We start from the raw sequence: 19,168 nt of genomic DNA, 5'->3' as shown, positions 1-19,168 counted from the left end.
AATAGAATTTTTCAGTTCCTTTAGGTGAAAAAAGATTGAGACAGAAGTTTAACAGCATTTCAAGTAACAAGATATTGGTAACTGTTAATAAATGTGAAGGAAAGACTTCCAAATATAGAATCAGAATATCTGATTTTGTTACAAGCAGAAAAGTTTCCTTAGTAGGAAGCAGAATCTATGCTTTACTGAAAAGTATGAAATAGATTAGTTTGTTACTAAAAAAGAAGTTGTGTCTGTCAGATGGAAAGTGATAGCAATTGGTTGTTGTGACAGAGGAGAATAATTTGAATGGGGAGCATTTAACTTTTAATTTAGGCTTCCTGTGATATGAAATATGCCATCAGGACTGTCTGATAAGCCAGCAATTACATTATGAAACAGCCCTGAAGGAAACATGAAGCAGAGAGATCTAGGTTTTTCCTGGAAGAACCTTCTAATGTTCTGCATTTTGACTTTGAATGCAAATGTTTGTTGCCTGTGTTAAGAACATGAGCTGAAATGGCACTGAACTCCAGGCAAATGGAAATAAAGCTGGAACATCAGTAAAATCACTTCTGCACATCACAGTTTTATAGTAACATACACCAGGTGTTGGGTTGAATAGTTTGCTTACATTTCTGGACCACAGTGAGATCTCATGAAATAAAAAAATCTAACCATTTATGAAAAGTGCTTTTTTTAATTTTTTTTTTCCCATAAGTAGCAGCCTCATACATAAAACATTTCATGGAAGTGCTGCAGTAGTATGATTTGCTTCAATAATCTAGTATATGATACTCAGTTTTAATGATCTCCCAAAGTAGTCTTCTCTTCAAAACATAATTGGCTTGGGGTCAAGAATTGAATGAATTCACACATTATTTACCATGTAATGAAGAAAATTGAAACATCCTATGCTTTCTGGTTTTACTTATGTTTGTATATTATTTGTGCTAACTGTACTCTTTAAAAATACCTTAAATTTATTTTTAAAGTGTTTTTATCAACCACTTGCACCTGTATGATACCTATCGATTGAATTCTTTTAGTCTGCAATCCTTTAAAATAAACTTTCTGGTAAGGAAGACTTGAGAACGTCTGTGCCTTTTGTGGAGGAACTCTTGTTCAGTCATTATGGTTTGGTCCCTATTGATGAGGCAAATTAAAGGAATGGAGCCAAGCCTAAGCTAATAAATTTTGCTAAGCTCACAAAGCAGAGCCCCTTCTTGTCAATACCAAATGGTTATAGGGAATGACCTATCAAACCAGGAAAAAAAGCAAAGCAGGAAGGACAGTATTTTCAGTGAGTGGAGTGAAGTAGCAAGAAAAAAAAAAAAAAAAAAAAGAGAGAGAGGCAATGAAAGGTCATCATATGCAGAGAAATATTTTGATTAAAATAAAGATAATATTGACATGTTAATGTGTTTCAAGTTGTTTTAATCATAATGATGTACACAAGAGGTATTGTTGCAAATGAAACTTAAAGAGAGGGTGTGAGAAGCTTACTGAGCAAAAGCAAATTAATGACTGGTATCTTTTTAAAGCCATGAAAATAGTTATTTGGTGCTGTGGTAATACTTTGGCTATGGTGTAATCAACAATAGTCATTCTCAGTGAAGATACTAACTCGTTGCTTCTTTTAGGATTAAGAAATGTTTTTGTAAAATACAGGAAACTAACTCTAGAGTGTTCTCCATTGCGCCAGCAACCTTTTTTTGTTTATACAACTGTTACAAAAAGCAAATAAAAGGCAAATAACTATGTGCTTTGAAGTCCATTAAAAATACAAGTTTACTCTGTATCAGTAGGACTGCATAAATCCTATTGATACCACATAAATTAAAAGAATTAATTCTTCTTTTGTCTTGGGTAGAACAGGTGGAATTTCACAATATTGTACCATAGTAGAGACAGATTCAGATTATTTTATGTGAGAAAGTTTGTAATTAAGCTTTTCCAGTTTTTCATCTGCTTGTGGTTTAGGTGTTGGGTATTTTTAAATAAGAAAAATCAATTGTGGTGGAAAGGAAGGAAAAGAGCAGATATTAATGCAGCATTACAGAATTTTCTGACTTTAGGACGGAGCTTTTTGAACTTTCTGAACTTTCCTTCTCCTTGTTCTTTCCCTCCTATTCTGGAAGAATATGAAAGATGTTACTTTGCTGTATACAACAGTGTTAATCTTAGCCAAGTGTTCTGTAAGGGAATTTCCCATAATTCAGGTCTTGTGGGGGGTGGATGGGTGAGTGGGCTGTAGAAATTCTTTTGGTGAGTGGGTGGGGTGTAGAAATTGTTTTGTAATATGACAGGTTTTTGTGTCGGGTATAGTGTGCAAAACATTTTTCTCAAAGTCATCTGCTGAAGAGAAAATACCAGTTTCTGTTGCCAGTTACCTGTATCAAACCAAACCAGCGGCCCTGCTTCTCTAACAGCAACAAATTTGCTATGTGATTGATCCCAAAATATTAACTGTAAAGCAACAACAGAAATGTCACATCTGAAACAACATTTAGCTGAGATACAATATTGCTAAAAGATTCACAAAGAGTGTGATCAGATCAGTTCAGAAAGACCAATAAAACATCACCCCCTTCAAAGTGATAAGATAGTGAATGCAATTTTACTTTTCATGTGATCTCTCCCCTCAGGCCCTCACACAGGAGTGGCTCTTCATTCTGTAGAAAAGGCAAGTGAGGTGAATGAGTGAATTCAGCAAACAACTTTGTTGGGATTTGTGATTATGACACTATTCCTGCTGTAAGCCCTGTTTCAGTGTTAGATGTCTTGGTTTTCATCCTCAGCTGGAATTGTTCTCTGAGTTGGCTAAGCCACAAATCTCTTAATATACTTCAGGATTTATGAGGAGTGGTCTGTTAGTGGCCTAACAACACTTTTTTCTTTTAACAAGCCTGAGCAGAGTGAATGAGAATCTTCAGTGCACCTTTGGAGGCATAATGATTGTGTCCTATAAGCTTCTCCAAGTCAAATGAGAGCTCTTGGTACAAAATTAAGTTAGCTTTCTAATATTATCTGCCACACTTTCTTCTGTGGTCTTGTACATCCACAATGTAGTGAGCCGAGTTTTCACTTCTGATTCCCGTCTCATTTTAGCTCCTGTCTTGGCAGCTACCTGAACCATAGAATATGGAGAGAAGCATTTCTTCTTGATTATTTGTTATTCAGAACTGTTACTGTTTGCAGTCTTTTGTTACTAAAATCACTTACCATAGTATTTCATGGTTTGTGTAGTAACAATGTGGGTGTGCTGACAATGTGTTTTGGCCTGTTTGTATTAATTTTTTTCTTTGTAGTAAGAACTTTGTAGTTGTTCACAAGATGCTAAATAAATAATGCTAAAAAACACTGCCAGCAATACAGTTTAGTGCTGAAAGTGAAGAGCACCCTTCTGCCATGCTCCTGAGACAAGCTTTTAGGACAACCTGACTTGATGGTTAGACTCGATGATCTTAAAGGCCTTTTCCAACCTCTGTGATTCTGTGTATTAAAAATACTTTGCTTCTCTTGAAGTGAAAAAGTAGAATCAAAACTAACATGGAAGAACCAAAATTCCATTATGTGATTGTAATGATACTTACTTGATGTACTCCGGAATGAAACACCACAGAGCTCTTAGGGCTTTATATAGGTACCTATACCAAGAGCTTAGGTAATTTTCCATACAGTGCAAATTAAGGTCTTTAGTTCCAGCTCTAAGCTTTAGAAGATTTTTCTTCTAATGCATATCTCTTGCACCAACAAAGAGCATAGCAAATCACAAGATTAAACCATTTTTTGCATAATATTTTGGATGCAGTATTCCCATTTCTCAGTTTAGAAAGCTTCATTTCTCCTCATACCTGGTAGAAATGATTTTGTGCATCTTCCCAGTATTATGACCTATAAAATAGAGATATTGAACCAATAAGCCATCAAACACCTTAAAGTGTTAATTCTGCCAAAGGGGGAAGTTAGGGGCATGGGGGAGTTCATCAGCTGAGTTGGTGGTTTTCTGATGTTTCTGTCCCCAGTAGAAGCTATTCTAGATATTTTGAGTTTCCACCCCAAAGTTTGAGTGGCAGATAAGTGGGATTCCTGAAGTCAAATGTCATTATCAGTCATCTTTTTGGGGATACTACTTGGCTCTGCTACCATCTGTAGTAACATTTGTCCTAAAATTCCCCTGTACTGTGTATATTTACATAATATTCTTTGTTTCATTGTTTTTCAGACACACGATGAACCCACTGATACAATATACAGCTAGCTAAACAGCTGTAAAATGCCCAAATTTGGGTCTACAAAAACAGTTCAAGTTGAAAATTCTGACAGCAATAGCACCATGGTGGAAAAAACAACTGCAAGAAAGGTAACAAAATTACATTCATGTCCATTTAATTTCAGTGAAATGAATAAAGTGTGTTCTGTCATTACTTTTGTTACTGTAATAAATATAAATCTGTATTCTGATCTCTTGAGTAAAGAAAAAACCCTAATGCTTTACATGGCTTTAACTGTAAATTAAACCAGGGAACAGAATTTATGCCTTTTATTGTAACTTGCAACTTAATTCAAAAGGAAACTGGACATAGGTTTATTTGGTGTAAATTAGTGCACAGTCTCTGTAATTCTGCACGTTAGGTCTTTATACACTCGCAAGAAAAGTTATTCTTTTTATTTAATTTTACAGTGTCTCACTCTCTGTTACAAACACATGAAATACTTGTAAAGGCCTCTGACCAGAGTACAGTCCAGGAAACAGACATAAGTTTCTTACATTCCTTTGTAACACAGGAACTTGTTTCCTCTGTAAGGAGGACTTCAAAGCCAGGTGCTGCAGGAAGGTTAAGAAGAACTCCTGTACAAGGGAGTCAGTTTCAAAAACTGTACAATCCATTTTTTGAGTGTTGAAGAATGAAGAAATGCCTGCAACTCCAGCAATACTGAAGGGTGGTTTGTTGTTTATAAATGTGAAGCATCCCCTAATTTTCGAACTTGTGGAGTGAGGTTGCAATTAACCCAGTTCTCCATTTCATCTCCTTAGTACAATTGTACCACAAACAAATTTATCTGTAGCACTAGTGAATAACAAAAGATCAAATAATATTCTTTATTGTGAATTATGAGTTGTATATTGCCCTAAGGAGAGAGAATCCATTTATCTCCCAAATTATGTTTTAAACTGTGTTTTCTTGAAAAGGAGATTGTGTGTGGTCACACTGTTTTGTTGAAGTCTGTATTCTCTGTAAGACCACCTGATGAATGGATATAAGACAGTGACAGATGAAAAAATAGGAAAAGATGTGAATATTCCCCATATGTTTCAAGCTATTTCTCATCTGGAAACATTCATAGAAAACATTAGTTTTAGTTTCTTCCCAGTTTGTGTTATGGATTGCAGTGGAGGCAAAGGTAATATGATAAGAAGAGGAAGATAACAGAGTAGAATGGGAAAAGGAAATTGCCTTACTAGTAAAGGGATGAACCAATGTTGAGGTGAGGTTTTTTGTTGTTCTGGTTCTTGTCTGGGATACACTCAAGTTAGCTGAAGTGTCATTTAACACTGGGAATAATGGAGGGAAGCTCTAAGGCCTACAAAGTAGCGGGACCATGAGGGCTATTGCAATGAAACTTAGTGGTGTTCAGTACTGCTTTTTCATTTATACACTTGCAAATAAGCTACATTTTGTGAAGATTTTAGTTTACTTATTTAAAAATATTTTTTAGGTTTTTGAAGTCTTGCTGAACTTCACTATTTCTTAAAAATACTTGGCACAGGAAAATCTTGAGAACAGCTGCTCATGCTAGGAAAACTGTCTTAAGTAATTTTTTCCAGCTTTATTTGTGATTTTTAATTAAAATAATCTAGAGCACTGAGCTTAAAATGAATTTCTATTTTTTGTGCACTTGCATCAAAGAAAAAAATAGTGGGTTTGCTGGGATGTCTCACTTTTTTAGTTTTTCTTTCCTCTGTTTCTCTGATAAAGGTGTGGCTTGAATTACTTGGAATGCATTTGTTTATAGGTTTGCACATACAGAAATAGATTCTCATATTTTAAAATGCATATTACTTTCTTCTTTGGCATAAAAATTGCCTTGCAATCTGAGTTTAATAAACAAAAAAATCAATCAGTTACTTCTGAGACCTCTTTCCTTCCTCCACTCTCCCCCTCTGACTCTCCCTGTTGCTTGTTGCCATAGCAGAAAAATGGTGGTAGCTTCTATAGTGCCTGTTGACATTGCCACTGCCAAAGGAACTTCCTTAGCAGTGATCCTTCTGCCCATTTCAGTATTTAGTGGCTATTTTTTACCCTTTCTTCTCCATTAATCTCCTGCCTCTGTTTTCCATAAAATGTTCCCTTTCTGGGAATGGCTGCTGAGCCATGTGAACCACGTACACTTCAATCTCTGCAAAGTTAGTTAATCTTCTGGAGGAGGTATACGTAGTTTTCACCAGAAGATTCAGAATCATCATGGTTGGAAAAGACCTCTAAGATCATCGAGTCCAACCATTAACCCAGAAAAAACCCACCATACTCCCTAGTATGTCCTGAAGTGCCACATCTACATGGTTTTTGAATACCTCCAGGGATGGTGACTCTGCCACCTCCCTAGGCAGTCTGTTCCAGTGCCTGCCTACTCTTTCAGTAAATAAATTCTTACTAATATCTAGTATAAACATCCCCTGGCAGAATTTCAGGCCATTTCCATATGAAAATATTAATAATTTTTTCAGGCAACAGTGAGCTTGGTATCATTTATTTAACCACCAGGAAACACAACAGATTTTGATTTAATGTAGAAAGGCGTAAATGAACATTCTATTTTTAAGGGTTACATAAAACCCACTCATTGCCATATCAGTTTGGGTGAAGGTTTGTCCTTATCTGCCCCCTCTAACAAGGAGATTTGTCATTGGGACTTCACCAGTACAGGAATTAGAAGCATGGACAAATGTTCTAAGTTCAGATTCTACCTTGCCTGGTTTTTGAGATGAAGCCACCAGTGAAGGCAGAGTTACTTAGGATGTTAAAATCCAGGGGAAGATGGAAGTCTAATCAAGGACATAGCTATGTGAACACAATACTGGGCTGATTAGATTGATACTAAACAGTAAACTGATAAAGTGTGAGCACTGTAACATTCAGTCTTGTTTGTTATCCACCTTAGCACAACGTGTAATATAGTTTGGTTGCTTTTGTAATATTTGGAGAAAATGAAGTGCGTGGTTAAGATGTTAAATAGCCACGTAACAGTCACACAAACAATTTTTCCAATGTAGGAGCAAGTAATTGTCAACAATATTTAGCTGGCCCGGGAATAATCTGCAATCTTTTCCCCTCAATTAGAAAAAGCAGACAAAATATTGCTAAAGTGTAATAATTTTAATTCAGCCTAGAAAATTATTTACAATTCAACTGTCAATATGGTAAGAGTAAATTTGAGTTAGAGCAACATAAAATCATGAAGGCAAATCTGTATTAAACACAGATATAAAACTCTGAAGATTGACCAGACCAAATCAACAGTGATCGTTTTAAATGAAGTATCTTCAGGAAATAGGGGAAATTTCTGTAAAGCAAACAAGGATTTTTCTAGTATGGAAATATTTGGAACCATGAATTTTAAAATAGTCTTTGAAGCATTTTAACTTTTTGTGAAAAGGTTAAAGATTTATTAGCCTAATGCAATTGATGTAAAGAAGTAATGATGCTGCAGGTGAAAGGGATACTAAAGAAAAATTTTTGCTTTAGTGGCATTTTGATATGGAAGTGTCTTGATTAATCTGGAAAGTACTTGTTGTCCACACAGTCTTCTCTAGTATTATGCAACCAGTGAGAGTCAGCCACTCACTGTGCTATCAGATGCCTGTGTCTTAGTACCATCCAAAAACACTGAGTTCTTCACCATTAAGGTAATTGCAGTGGTCCTTAGCACAAAACATGCATTCTAACTGATTCTCACATAACTTTGGCTTTCTGTTGTTTGCTTGTTTTTTCTGTAGGAAAGTACAGTCAAACCACTTCTGAACTTTGTGATGTAAATTTGCTTTTACTTGCAAGATTGAAGCAGCTTTGTCTTTGAACTACTCATGGAGTTTAATCTCTACAGTTGTAGATGAACAGAAGATGTTAATTATTGCTGTTCCCTCATATGTTCAGAGATACACTGTATGCAGAGAAGGCCTAATATGAAATAATGTTCATACAAACCAGTGCGCCTTACCAGTGAAGATTAATATTAAAGAACACTGCTCTCTAAAGAGTTCCCTATTCTTTTTTAATGACCTAAGTATGTGATATAAGGCTCTTCCAATGGTTAATATATTAAGATAAATGAAAAAGCACTTGCAGAATTTGTTTTTCCTTTCATAGGAGATGAAATGTTTACCTCTTACTGGTTGTGCACACTTAGCTGTTGCCAGAGGAATACATTAAGTTACTGTTATGAGACTTAATCTTTCATGTTTTTCTAGTGGAAGTTAATGCTTATTATGCTTTTCTACCAACCAGTAAGTAGCTATGTGAAGCAGCTAAATGAATTATCTATGTGTTCAGATCTTCTAAAAGCTTAGAAAAATCATTAGGAATAACATTCCTGTTAATTAGCTGAGTTTGGATCATACATGCTTTAGAGTATGTGTTTTTTTAATTTCAGTTACCTTGGGAGCATAAAATAAATTCAAAAATTGTAAGAGTGTGTATAGCAGATAGACCATTTGGTGTTTTCATGAGATCTTTTATAAAGATAAGACCATAATGAAAATTTATCTGAATTGATGCTTTTGAACTTACGTGACCAAAAGTCAGGAAATAAATGATAGATATGTAGTCCAAAGGAGATAAGCTTATGGGGCGTGTAGGAATTAACTCTCTTCTTAAAAGAGTCCATCAGCAGTGCCCAAAGACATTTTAATACCATGCAGAACATGTTTCAGGATGTAATTATCTTTGATGGACAGAAAAAGAATGCATATTCTCCCAGGGTTTAGCACATCTGCTAGATTACATGGCACTCTGTTGTCTCCTTTGGTGTGTTGTCACTGATTGTAGTGGTATCAGACAATAGAGCTGGAATGGGATATCAAGAGATTGTCCAGACAGCTGTTTGTGAGCCTTCTGAGATGGTTTCTGTTGAACAGATTAAAAACGTCTTCCTCATTACAGCTCACTAATATGGTTGTGTTGACAGAGAAAATTCTTCCTTGTTACTACATCCTCCAGTGAGGCATGCATTAAGTGGTGAGATGTGCAGATCCAGTTCATCCATTTGCCCCAGAATAGAATAAGCTATACTCTCTTCTTGACAGATGTTTGCCAGACCTTTTCTTTAAAGCCTTGACTGAGAGGAATTCCAGTCTCTTAGGGCAGTTTATTCTGGTAATTATGCTGAGTGGCATAGAGTTAAATACTTAGTAGAAGGATAAATAACCTTTGCTTGTCTCCCATTTCAATCAAAAGCCACTAAGTGTTCTCTGAGTGTGATGGACATAGAAAGTATGGAATGTCTGTCTCTTTGCAGCAATAGTTTATGTATCTGAACATTATCATGTCTTGTTTTTCATTTGATTAGCAGTTTTCACTTTTGCCTTCCTTTACGTTAAGTTGAATCCAAGAGGCTGTTAGGAGTTTTATGGCTTTTAATATGGGGTCTTGTGATTGTAAATAATTTTTATCGGTTTGTAGAACCTTGGTTTTATCCTGGCTTTTCTCATTTTGTTTTGTGTTTAGACTGTTTCTCAAAATTACTGGTCATTTTACTTTCCCTTTACCAGTGCTCTGCTGGTTGTGGTGATATCTGCTTACCTAATTGCACCTCTGTTTCAGCACTGACACTGAAATTAAATAGCATTGACTTTGTATATCCAACACTGTTCATTGCATCTTTGGGTTGGAAAGGTCACTGTTGATGGTGGCTAAATGTTTATTTCCAGGATCGGTAAGGAAAAAAATACTCTCAATTGTCAGAGCCTGTCGCCTGTTCTTTCACTTTCAATGTATCTTTATTCACCTGAAAGTATGCATTGAACTCTCTTAGTAGATGACCACAAAATTAATAATCAGTGGCTATAAAAAGAGTGCATCATAATATTTAACATAATGCATATATACAGTTCAAGAAGAAGCCTAAGGCTGTTATGTTATTTGAGCTGCTTCTGTCTTTCTAAGCAATTACCAATGTATTTTACTGTTTAATATAAAGAAGTGATTCTTTTTAAGGATTCCCATCTGCAAAAAGTTTGCCTTCACAGAACAAGTTGAAATGAATATTTCCTGCTTATGAATTTTGAATTCTTTTCAATTGAACTTTGCTATTCCATGGTACCTAACAGAAGATAACAGCCTAAGTAAAGAAATTAAATTTTAATTCTGCTTTATCATATTGTGGGATATTTACACACATACATATGAGAAGTATTTGGGTTGTTTGCTACAAGGGATAAGAAAAAGGAAGTAGGAAGCACGTATGTGTAATGGGTTTCATGGTGTTTGAATCTGCTGTTGTCACCTTCCAGATGTGTTTGCAAATCATCAGTTGCAACTCATTCTTAGGGGGTTTGAGGTTTTCTTGTTATAGTATCTAAGAAAAAGCCAGGGGGGATATTGTTTCTTCTGGAGTTTAGGAGGAGGGTTGGTTTTCGTGAGTGGATTTTTTTTTAATGAGCATTGGTTTGTTTTGGGTTTTGGTTTTTGGGTGATGTTGGTTTTTGGTTTGGGTTTTTTTTCATGTTTCCAAACTCATAATGAGGATAGGTTTTCTCTAGGGGCATCAACTTTTTACTTCAGGAAATCTGACTTAGCCTGATTCATTCTTTGTTAGTTCCTTGGTGCAAACATGAGTCATCTGAAGGCTGTAGAGTTTGCAGGCTCTTTTTGTAATCACTTCTGATTTTAGGTTGTTGCCAAAAGGGTAGACAGAAGGTTCCAGTATTTGTTTTTAAAATAAAGGAAAGGTAATCTAGAGAATAGTACTTTTACTTTGAGTTGTTTTCTAATTTTCTCCTTATCATAGTAAATCTTTCAACTTGCTTCAAAAGTACAAAGGAGCAGCCTTTTGTATTTCAGTGATTGGCAAGTAAGTGTATATGCCTCTTCTGCCTTTGAAAAATTAATCTGTTAATGGTTTAATGCAGTCATTTGTTAAGAATGACTTAAAGCTGTGGATTATGAGTTTCTGCAGCATATGGTGAACATTATGCCTCTATATTGCATCTTGATTGGTAGGCCAAAATATTGGGGGTTGTAGGCAGTTCTCAAGCAGTCTCCCTCACTAACCTGCTATCTTACATACTTTGACCCTCTATATTATCAAAATAATCAAACATAATATTGTACCCATCCAGGTTTTTCTCTGAACTATGTTTTATAAACCAAAAATTCCAGGTTAATGCAATGGAAAATTCCAAATAGCTTGCACTTAATTTTCTAAATTCAATACCATTTTCAAAAGATTCTTTATAGATTTCATTAGTTCTTAGTAAATTTTAGAAAACGAAATACTGTTCTTGTTGAAATAGAGAGTTCTATATTGACGGATTATGGGATGGGGGTGAATGCAGGGGAGGGTTGTTACAGAGTGGGTTGTTTTGTTTTGGGTTTTTTTGTTATTACTGTTTTACTATCCACAGTCTGACTTGCAGCGTGGGGCTTTTAACGTGATTATTGTGTTATAGTCAGGGAGGGAAACTGGGATGGTCATTAAGACTTCTTGTCTGGTTTGCGTTGTTCCTATGCTTATTAGTCAAGCTTCTAATAGTTAACAGCAGTTCTACAGTCATGTATCTGGAAGTAGAAAAAACCAACGAAGCTACTAATTTTAAAAGAAAGAAATGCCATTGGTAGTTTTTAGTAAGGTTACTTTAAAAGTTTTTTAATAAATTACTTGGCACACATACTACTTACATGCACATACATTCTTGCATAGCAGTCTTTTCAGTCTGTATACATTATAAGACTATTCTGCTTTATGCAAAAGTTACTTAGTATACTTTTTATTTATAATAGAGCAAGGACAAGATTGCATCCTACAGCAAAACTCCAAAAGTGGATAGGAGTGATGTGGGAAAGGAGATGAAAGAAAAGTCTTCCATGAAACGTAAACTTCCTTTTACTATTAGTCCTTCCAGAAACGAAGATCGCAATTCAGACGCAGGTAGAACCTTTTTATTTCCTTAACTAATTATTTGTTGGTAAAATACTTACTAATTTAATTGATTGTATATTATGTTCTTTATATTGATTATTTTTCCCTGTAAAAAAGGATACTAAGTATAAATGTTGCTTGCTTGCTTCAGATTGTTGCGTCTCAGTCTGATACTTTCATCCTATCATTAGCAAGAGCTAGCATGCCAGCAGTATTATCTACATTTTCCATGTAGAAAACCTCATTCTTTTGCTTCTCTTTTAGTAATAAATTTTTCTTTTCATTGTCATCTTTTGAGATCCATTTGCAAAGTCAAGTAAACTGATTAAAAGACATAAAAGTAATTTGATCTGAGATACAGCTGTCAGCCTTTCATAGTTTTGGGGGGAGTGAGAGTAAGAAGGATTCATAGAAGTACTGCCCTCCATATAAGAGAGAAAGTTGCTAAGGTTATGGAAGTAGCTGAAGTAGCTTGAAAGAAAAGCTCACTCTCCATGGTTAAGCTCCTGTTTTCTGGATACCTTTTCTGTACAGGCTGGTTGTTCTTTATAACTTAAGAATATTCTCTTTAAAACTGATTTCAAGACTTCAAAATACCATTTTTAACATGGTTCTTTTCAAATCAAGATGGGAGGGATCTGGATGTAGTCCAGCAGTCATCTCTGAGCCTAGGTAATTGGTTATCTCTGTCGTAGCTCAGTAATAGTTCTGCTGGTAGCAAGGCAGTATCTGTGCCCTCTGGAAGGCTACCAGATGGCATGTTCTCCAAATGTCTCAGAGGCTCAGTACTGCAGTTTCTTATGCAGTACACATTGTAGCTTTGAATGTTTTCATAAACAGGTAATCCCCTTAATAGGCTTAGTTTTAAATGCAAGATAGAAATATATACCTCCATTAGTGTTTAATTCTTTTCTAGGATTGCTTTAGTGCAGAAGATTTGGCTCCTGGATATTACATCCCTATTTTCATTACTGTTAAAGAGACTGTAGAATGAAAACCAAATTTGCAATAGTCACCGCAAAACAATACTGCTGGTTTTATATTTCTGTTTTCAGTGGGTTTACAAAACTCTAGAGTCTCAGACGATTCATGATACCACTTGATTCTGAAAAGACCATGTATAAATTAGAAGTATGCTTCCAGCATCTGCTTTATTAATTTAGTGCTTGGTATTAACTGTTTTTCATAATGGAAATAAATATATTTAGAGGTAATACTTAGCACTTATCTAATGTTTTCTGTGTTGCAAATCTTTTGTCATTTCCCCACTCCCATCAACTTTAAATAATTCATTGTCAGTATCTTGTAAGGTAATGTAATTTTTTGTGTTTTCCTTGCTATAGCATTTGTTGTCACAGTTGCCACAAACAAGATGGATTACACTAAGCACACAGATGTGCACCAAAAGACAGCATACACACTACAGAATCTTTTTTTACAAGTTGTGGCAGGGAGATAAAATGAACAGTTCAAGTAGGGGCAAGAAATACTTGAAACAGTAGAAGGCACATAGCTTTCAACTACAGTGTAGCAAACAACATAGCTTGTCCATTTCATTACTGCTGAGGTAAGTAAGTAGTTAAGAGCAAATCCCCTGTTTCATAGATGAGGATGAACCTGGTAGCTAAGTTTCCACAAACATTAGAGGCAGGAGCACTCCTAGTATATAAAAACAGTTCTTACAATGATGTTTCTGTACCTAACCAATTAGATTAGATCAATGGGAATTAACCACTTACATTGGTGTCAAGTTTGGCACTTAATGTGTGTTAGGTCTAACATCAATGATCATTAAATGCAGTGCTGCTTCTGACGCAAACTTGGCATTAGACATTGAAAAGGTTTGTCATCACTGGACTAAACTGTTACCTCTGAAAGAAGTCTCTCCCTGCTATGTACAAAGAATGGCTAATGTTATTTAAGAAGAAAAAGTACTTTTTTGGAAGTGACAGTGTAACCAGAGACAGAGGGAAAAGGAGAGGAGGTGATAAAAAGCTTCTTATCAGCTAGTAGTGCTGGCATTTAAAAAGAAAATACATATTTTCTTTTTTTTTCTTTTTTAAATCCCAGTTTTCTTCCAACACTTTGTGAAAATCTGAAGTGGTATTCTAGGGAAAATGATCAAAACTTGTGTATACAGTTCTTAACTAGAAAGACGCTGTATAATTATGAAGTACTGCTTTGTTCCTCCTGCTGCCCATTGCAGTTCCATGCTGTATTTTATCTTTCCCTGTAGTTTTATTTTTAACAGCTCTCCAGTATGCTTTTTCTTGTTTGTTTTTTTTTAATCAGAGTTAAAAATAGCAAAATGTTCTTACTGCTTTGCTGAATAGTCTCTCTGTAACAGATGATAAGACCGTTGAATATGATTCTTACCTGTTTTTAAAGATTTTTATTGTCTTCTAAAATGTGTCTTGAGTGAACAAAAATCAAGAAATGCTTATGATTATTTGGTTTCTTTCTGTTTAGGTAGGTAAGTCAATCAAAGAATGGGAATACCTAACTATTAGAGTTCTAAATCATTAGAGCTATATCGGTTCTTTCTCCAGAGTATTCACTTATGGACTTAGATTTTCTTTTTTATTCGTTTTTGTAAAAATGGACCCCTGTGATTCCTTCTCTTGCTCCTTTTTGTGCTGAGGTTCTCTTGATTCAGGTATTCTGTAGAAACTATTAGTGATAATGCATACGGGCAGCCAAACGGAATGTTAAACTTAATTTAGAAATAATTTTTTTAAATTTGATTCCTAGAAAACTGTCAGGGATCTAGATAAGGGGATCAAGTTCACCCTCAGTAAATCTGCAGATGACACCAAGTTGGATGGGAGTATTGATATGCCTAAGGGTAGGAAGGCTCTACAGCAAGACCTGTATGGGATGGATCTATGGGCCAGGGTCAGCTGTGTGTGGTTCAGTGAAGCCAAGTATCAGGTTCTGTACTTTGGTCACAACCCAAGGCAATGCTACAGGTTTGGGGATGAGCAGCTGGAAAGCTGCGTGGCAGAGAAGGACCTGGGGGTGCTGGTTGACAGCTGGCTGAACCTGAGCCAGCAGTGTGGCCAGGAAGGCCAACAGCATCCTGCTCTGCATCAGGAATAGTGTGGCCAGCAGGACCAGGAAAGTGATCGTGCCCCTGTGCTCAGCACTGGTGAGGCTGCACCTTGAGTACTGTGTCCAGTTTGGGGCCTCTCACTACAAGGAGGACATGGAGGTGCTGCTGGAGTGTGTCCAAAGAAGAGCAGTGAAGCTGGGTCTGGAGCATAAGTCTTAGGAGGAGCAGCTGAAGGAACTGGAATTGTTTAGTTTGGAGAAGAGGAGGCTGAGGGGGAGACCTTATCACTCTCTACAGATACCTGAAAGGAGGTTGTAGTGACAGGGGTATTGGTCTCTTCTCCCACATAACTGTTGATAGGACAAGAGGAAATGGACACAAGTTGCACCAGCAGAAGTTCAGACTGGATATTAGTAAAAAAAAATTCTTTACTGAAAGGATGACTGGATATTGGAACAGGCTGCTCCACCTGTCTCTGGAGGTGTTCAATAAACATCCCTGGACATAGCACTTGAGGGCATGGTTTAGTTGGCTGGTGCTGTTGGGTTGACACTTGGACTTGGTGATTTTAGAGGTCTTTTCCAACCTTAATGGTTCTGTGAATCCTCCTTGACAGTAGTGGTTAGAAAAAAAAAAAAATTTAACTCAAAAAATTTATTTCCACACCACCAAAGTTGTGACTAAGGTTTCTTGAGCCATCTTATAGATTCACTGCATTTATATTCAAGCAGTAATATTAAGGTCTTAGAATAAAAAGGTAGACGTTATAGATCTAGTGTAATGTAAGCTATTTGAGAGATACAAAATAATGAATTTTATGAGAAATTTTAAAAACAGAAAAAGAACAGTTGCCTGGAAAGATCGTTTGAGAAAATGAATGGTCTTCAGTGCACATAGATGTGTAACAGATCTCTAGAAAATATAATTAAACCAGGTAGGGAGAGCTGCAGAAAAAATTTTGTACCAAAGGAAAGCTGATCCCTTGAGAGTTGCTGCTTATTTGATGTTAAGATGATTAAATGTTACAATTACAAGTGATTTAGTCAAAGTCACTTGACCACAAAGCAGTAGTTTTCTATCATATTTTAATATTTTGATTTGTGAGACATTTATACAGAAAAATGAAAGAAGTTTTGAAAAGGATTTAAGGCATAGACTGAAGTTACCAAATTGCACAAATTAAATTCTAGTTTTGAAATTTGTTAGCTATTAGAAAGCTGTCTGATTTCAGACACTTAACCAGTCTGAAGATCTATGGGTATCTGTAGGTACTGAATAGCTTTCGAAATTATCTGTTTATTCGAATGTGTAATTTTAGCTAGAGGTTTAAAGCTTGGAGATGCAAGATTAAACAACTTTCATAAACATTGCTAAAAGGAAAGAAGGTACATATATAAAATAGCTGTATGGTTTTGAAGGGTATGAATTTTGGAGAAGAAATTGCTCTAAGACAAAGTAAAAGGATTGGTTTGAGAAAAGCAACCTTTTATCTAGTTACCTAACATATAACTATTAAGAAGTCTTTTCCTAATTTTTAACATGGAGTCTTGAAAGAAGTAGAACAGAGCACAGGCTTAGATCTGTACTCAAGACTGAAAGTTGACTAGCTGATCTTACAGAATTTAAGTGCCTGATGTGAAACAGGATTGTTCCCTCTTATACAACAAGTTTTAACTCAGTAGCTTACCATCCTGAAATGATTAGAACAGGTAAGCAAAACTAACGAAAATGCAGTAAATTAGAGTAGTAATTAGTAAATTAGTAAAACCATTTCTGGTTTTCATCACCTGCCACCAATTGCCAGTTTACATTCCTGAAGAAGTTGGTTTTATTTCTGAAAAAATATTCCAATAAAACAGCTGTTTGAGTATTTAACTGTTAATATTTCCAGAGAAGGAAGGTCCAGAGAAAAAGAAAATGAAGAAGGATGCTGGAAATAAGAAATCAACCCCAGTTAGCATTCTTTTTGGGTATCCTCTGTCAGAGCGCAAACAGATGGCACTTCTCATGCAGATGACAGCAAGAGACAACAGTCCAGGTGATCTTACAAAGTTAACAGTTTTCTTCCTTCTGCCTGTTTAATTCTGTTTCAATGAGAATATTCTGAGCCCTGATGTTTTTGATTCTTATTGATTTATTAAAATTTTTCATAATTCTGTTAAAACTCTATTTTGCATTGATGACTGATTTCATGAAAAATTCTTGACCTTCTGTATTTACGTGCCATTTTGATAGCTGTAAAACCTGAAAACCTCTCTCTTCCTTTGATTATTTTTGCCTCTGGAGCACTGCTCCATATGCATTATTTAAAAATGAAAAGGGTATGGTTTTTTTTTTAATTAACTTTAACTACTGTCTTACTGTCCAGTTTGGAGCAGGATTTTAACTTGGGAGGAAACTGGATCATTTCCTTAGGATTTAATGGGAGAGGGGAGGCACCTTGTTTTTAATTCAGAACTTCAAACTATCCTTGCTCCAGTTGTGTTTTTAAAAACTTTATGCAGATGTATATGTTCTATGGATGTAATGTTTTTTTAGAATTGGCATTTAAAAATCAATATCTGTGTTTCCTTAATAAACTACAAAGCCAACCCAAAAAACCATCTGTGTTGGTACAGCTGAGGAAGTTCAAGGAGTATTATACCCAGACAGTAATTCTTAAACTGGCATTCCATTATGTAAAAATACACTGGAATTGTACTGCAGGAAGGGGGAACTAGCTATTAATCTGCATGGTCATGCTTTGCCTTTTTTCAGTGGAATTTATACCAGAGTAAATGAACCTTGTAGTCTGGATATACTTCATCTGTCCTTGAAACCTACTTTAAAAATACTGAAATCTTGCAAAGCAGCCTTTTTAGCAATGCAGATAGGCATTGTGTTGATACACATGGAGTGTCAAAGACATCCTTTATTTAAATACAGTTATTCACTGATTATCTTCATCTTTGAATGCAAGTGATAAAATGAGGTAAAGTAAAAATAGTGTCAAGGAACTTCCAGTGACCATTTAAAACCTTATTTTGTAGATGCCACCTTAAATCATTCTTTACAAACAACACCAGCTCAAAAGAAAACTCCAACCTCTTCTTCAAGACAAAAAGACAAAGTTAACAAGAGAAATGAACGAGGAGAAACTCCTCTCCATATGGCAGCAATTCGAGGGGATGTTAAGCAGGTTAAGGAGCTGATTCGTTTAGGTGCCAATGTGAATGTAAAAGACTTTGCAGGTAAGTTGATATGTGTTCTCTTAACTGTGCAAATTATTGCTGGCAGAGGTGCAATTTCAGTTCATGCTATGTGCAAATGAAAAAATAAAACTTAGAAATTCTCAAATAATGTTTTTTTATTTCTGATGTGGTAGCACTGGGGCAGTACAGTGCATAATATAGTATATAATATCTACCTATATATTGTAATATATATATGTACCTATCTATATATATAGAGATATTTTTTTTATATATATATATATATTAGTATATTAATACCTGGAGGTTTCAGCTGTGGCCAAGGCCTCTGCATACTAGGTATATACAAAAATACGTGTGCAAGCTTGCTGAACTTTGTAGAATTGCACTAGGCAAAGTCAATAATTGACAATGAGGTGTAGGCTATGTTGGAAGATGCAGATTTCAATAACAGTGAAGATGGTAGCACTGTAATGTACATTATCTCCTTACTGGGACAGTTAATATGTACCAAAGCAGATGAGTGGTGTACAGCTTGCGCTTGTTATCTAGTCCTGCAAGGTAATGGCAGTTTTGAGATGTCAGTATTTGCTGTGATTCCAGCACTGATTGATGAACTTTAGGGTAAATTGTAACTTGTACCATAGTTTTAATATCCTTTATTTGGCATATTTCTCTGTGGACTGTTTGTAAGACCTCTGAAGTAATTTTTTGTAACCTGCTGACATACTTCTGTTTATTTTGCTTTCAGTACTCTCATGGTAGTTATATTTCTACATGTTTTAGTAAAAAATCTCCAACAGAG

The 19,168-nt window shown here is 35.6% G+C and overlaps 1 protein-coding gene across 4 annotated transcripts in view; it reads left to right on the top strand.

Moving 5' to 3' along the window:
• Positions 1 to 19,168, top strand: part of ANKRD12 (ankyrin repeat domain 12) — a 61,586-nt gene that overhangs the window by 15,389 nt on the left and 27,029 nt on the right. For 2 of the 4 annotated variants that reach the window (XM_030444182.1, XM_030444184.1), the window contains exons 2-5: positions 4,208 to 4,345; positions 11,982 to 12,129; positions 17,064 to 17,210; positions 18,202 to 18,402. In XM_030444182.1, the coding sequence (XP_030300042.1) occupies positions 4,259 to 4,345; positions 11,982 to 12,129; positions 17,064 to 17,210; positions 18,202 to 18,402 (583 nt within the window). In that variant the 5' untranslated portion in view covers positions 4,208 to 4,258. Of the gene's footprint in view, positions 1 to 4,207; positions 4,346 to 9,875; positions 9,916 to 11,981; positions 12,130 to 17,063; positions 17,211 to 18,201; positions 18,403 to 19,168 lie in introns of those variants that run through there. The other 2 variants (XM_030444183.1, XM_030444185.1) reach the window with 2 other exon arrangements.

Source organism: Calypte anna, chromosome 2 (assembly GCF_003957555.1).
Source record: "Calypte anna isolate BGI_N300 chromosome 2, bCalAnn1_v1.p, whole genome shotgun sequence".
NCBI lineage: Eukaryota > Metazoa > Chordata > Aves > Apodiformes > Trochilidae > Calypte > Calypte anna.
The sequence above is the reverse complement of the archived record's forward strand: the minus strand, read 5'-3'. Positions and strand labels throughout refer to the sequence as shown.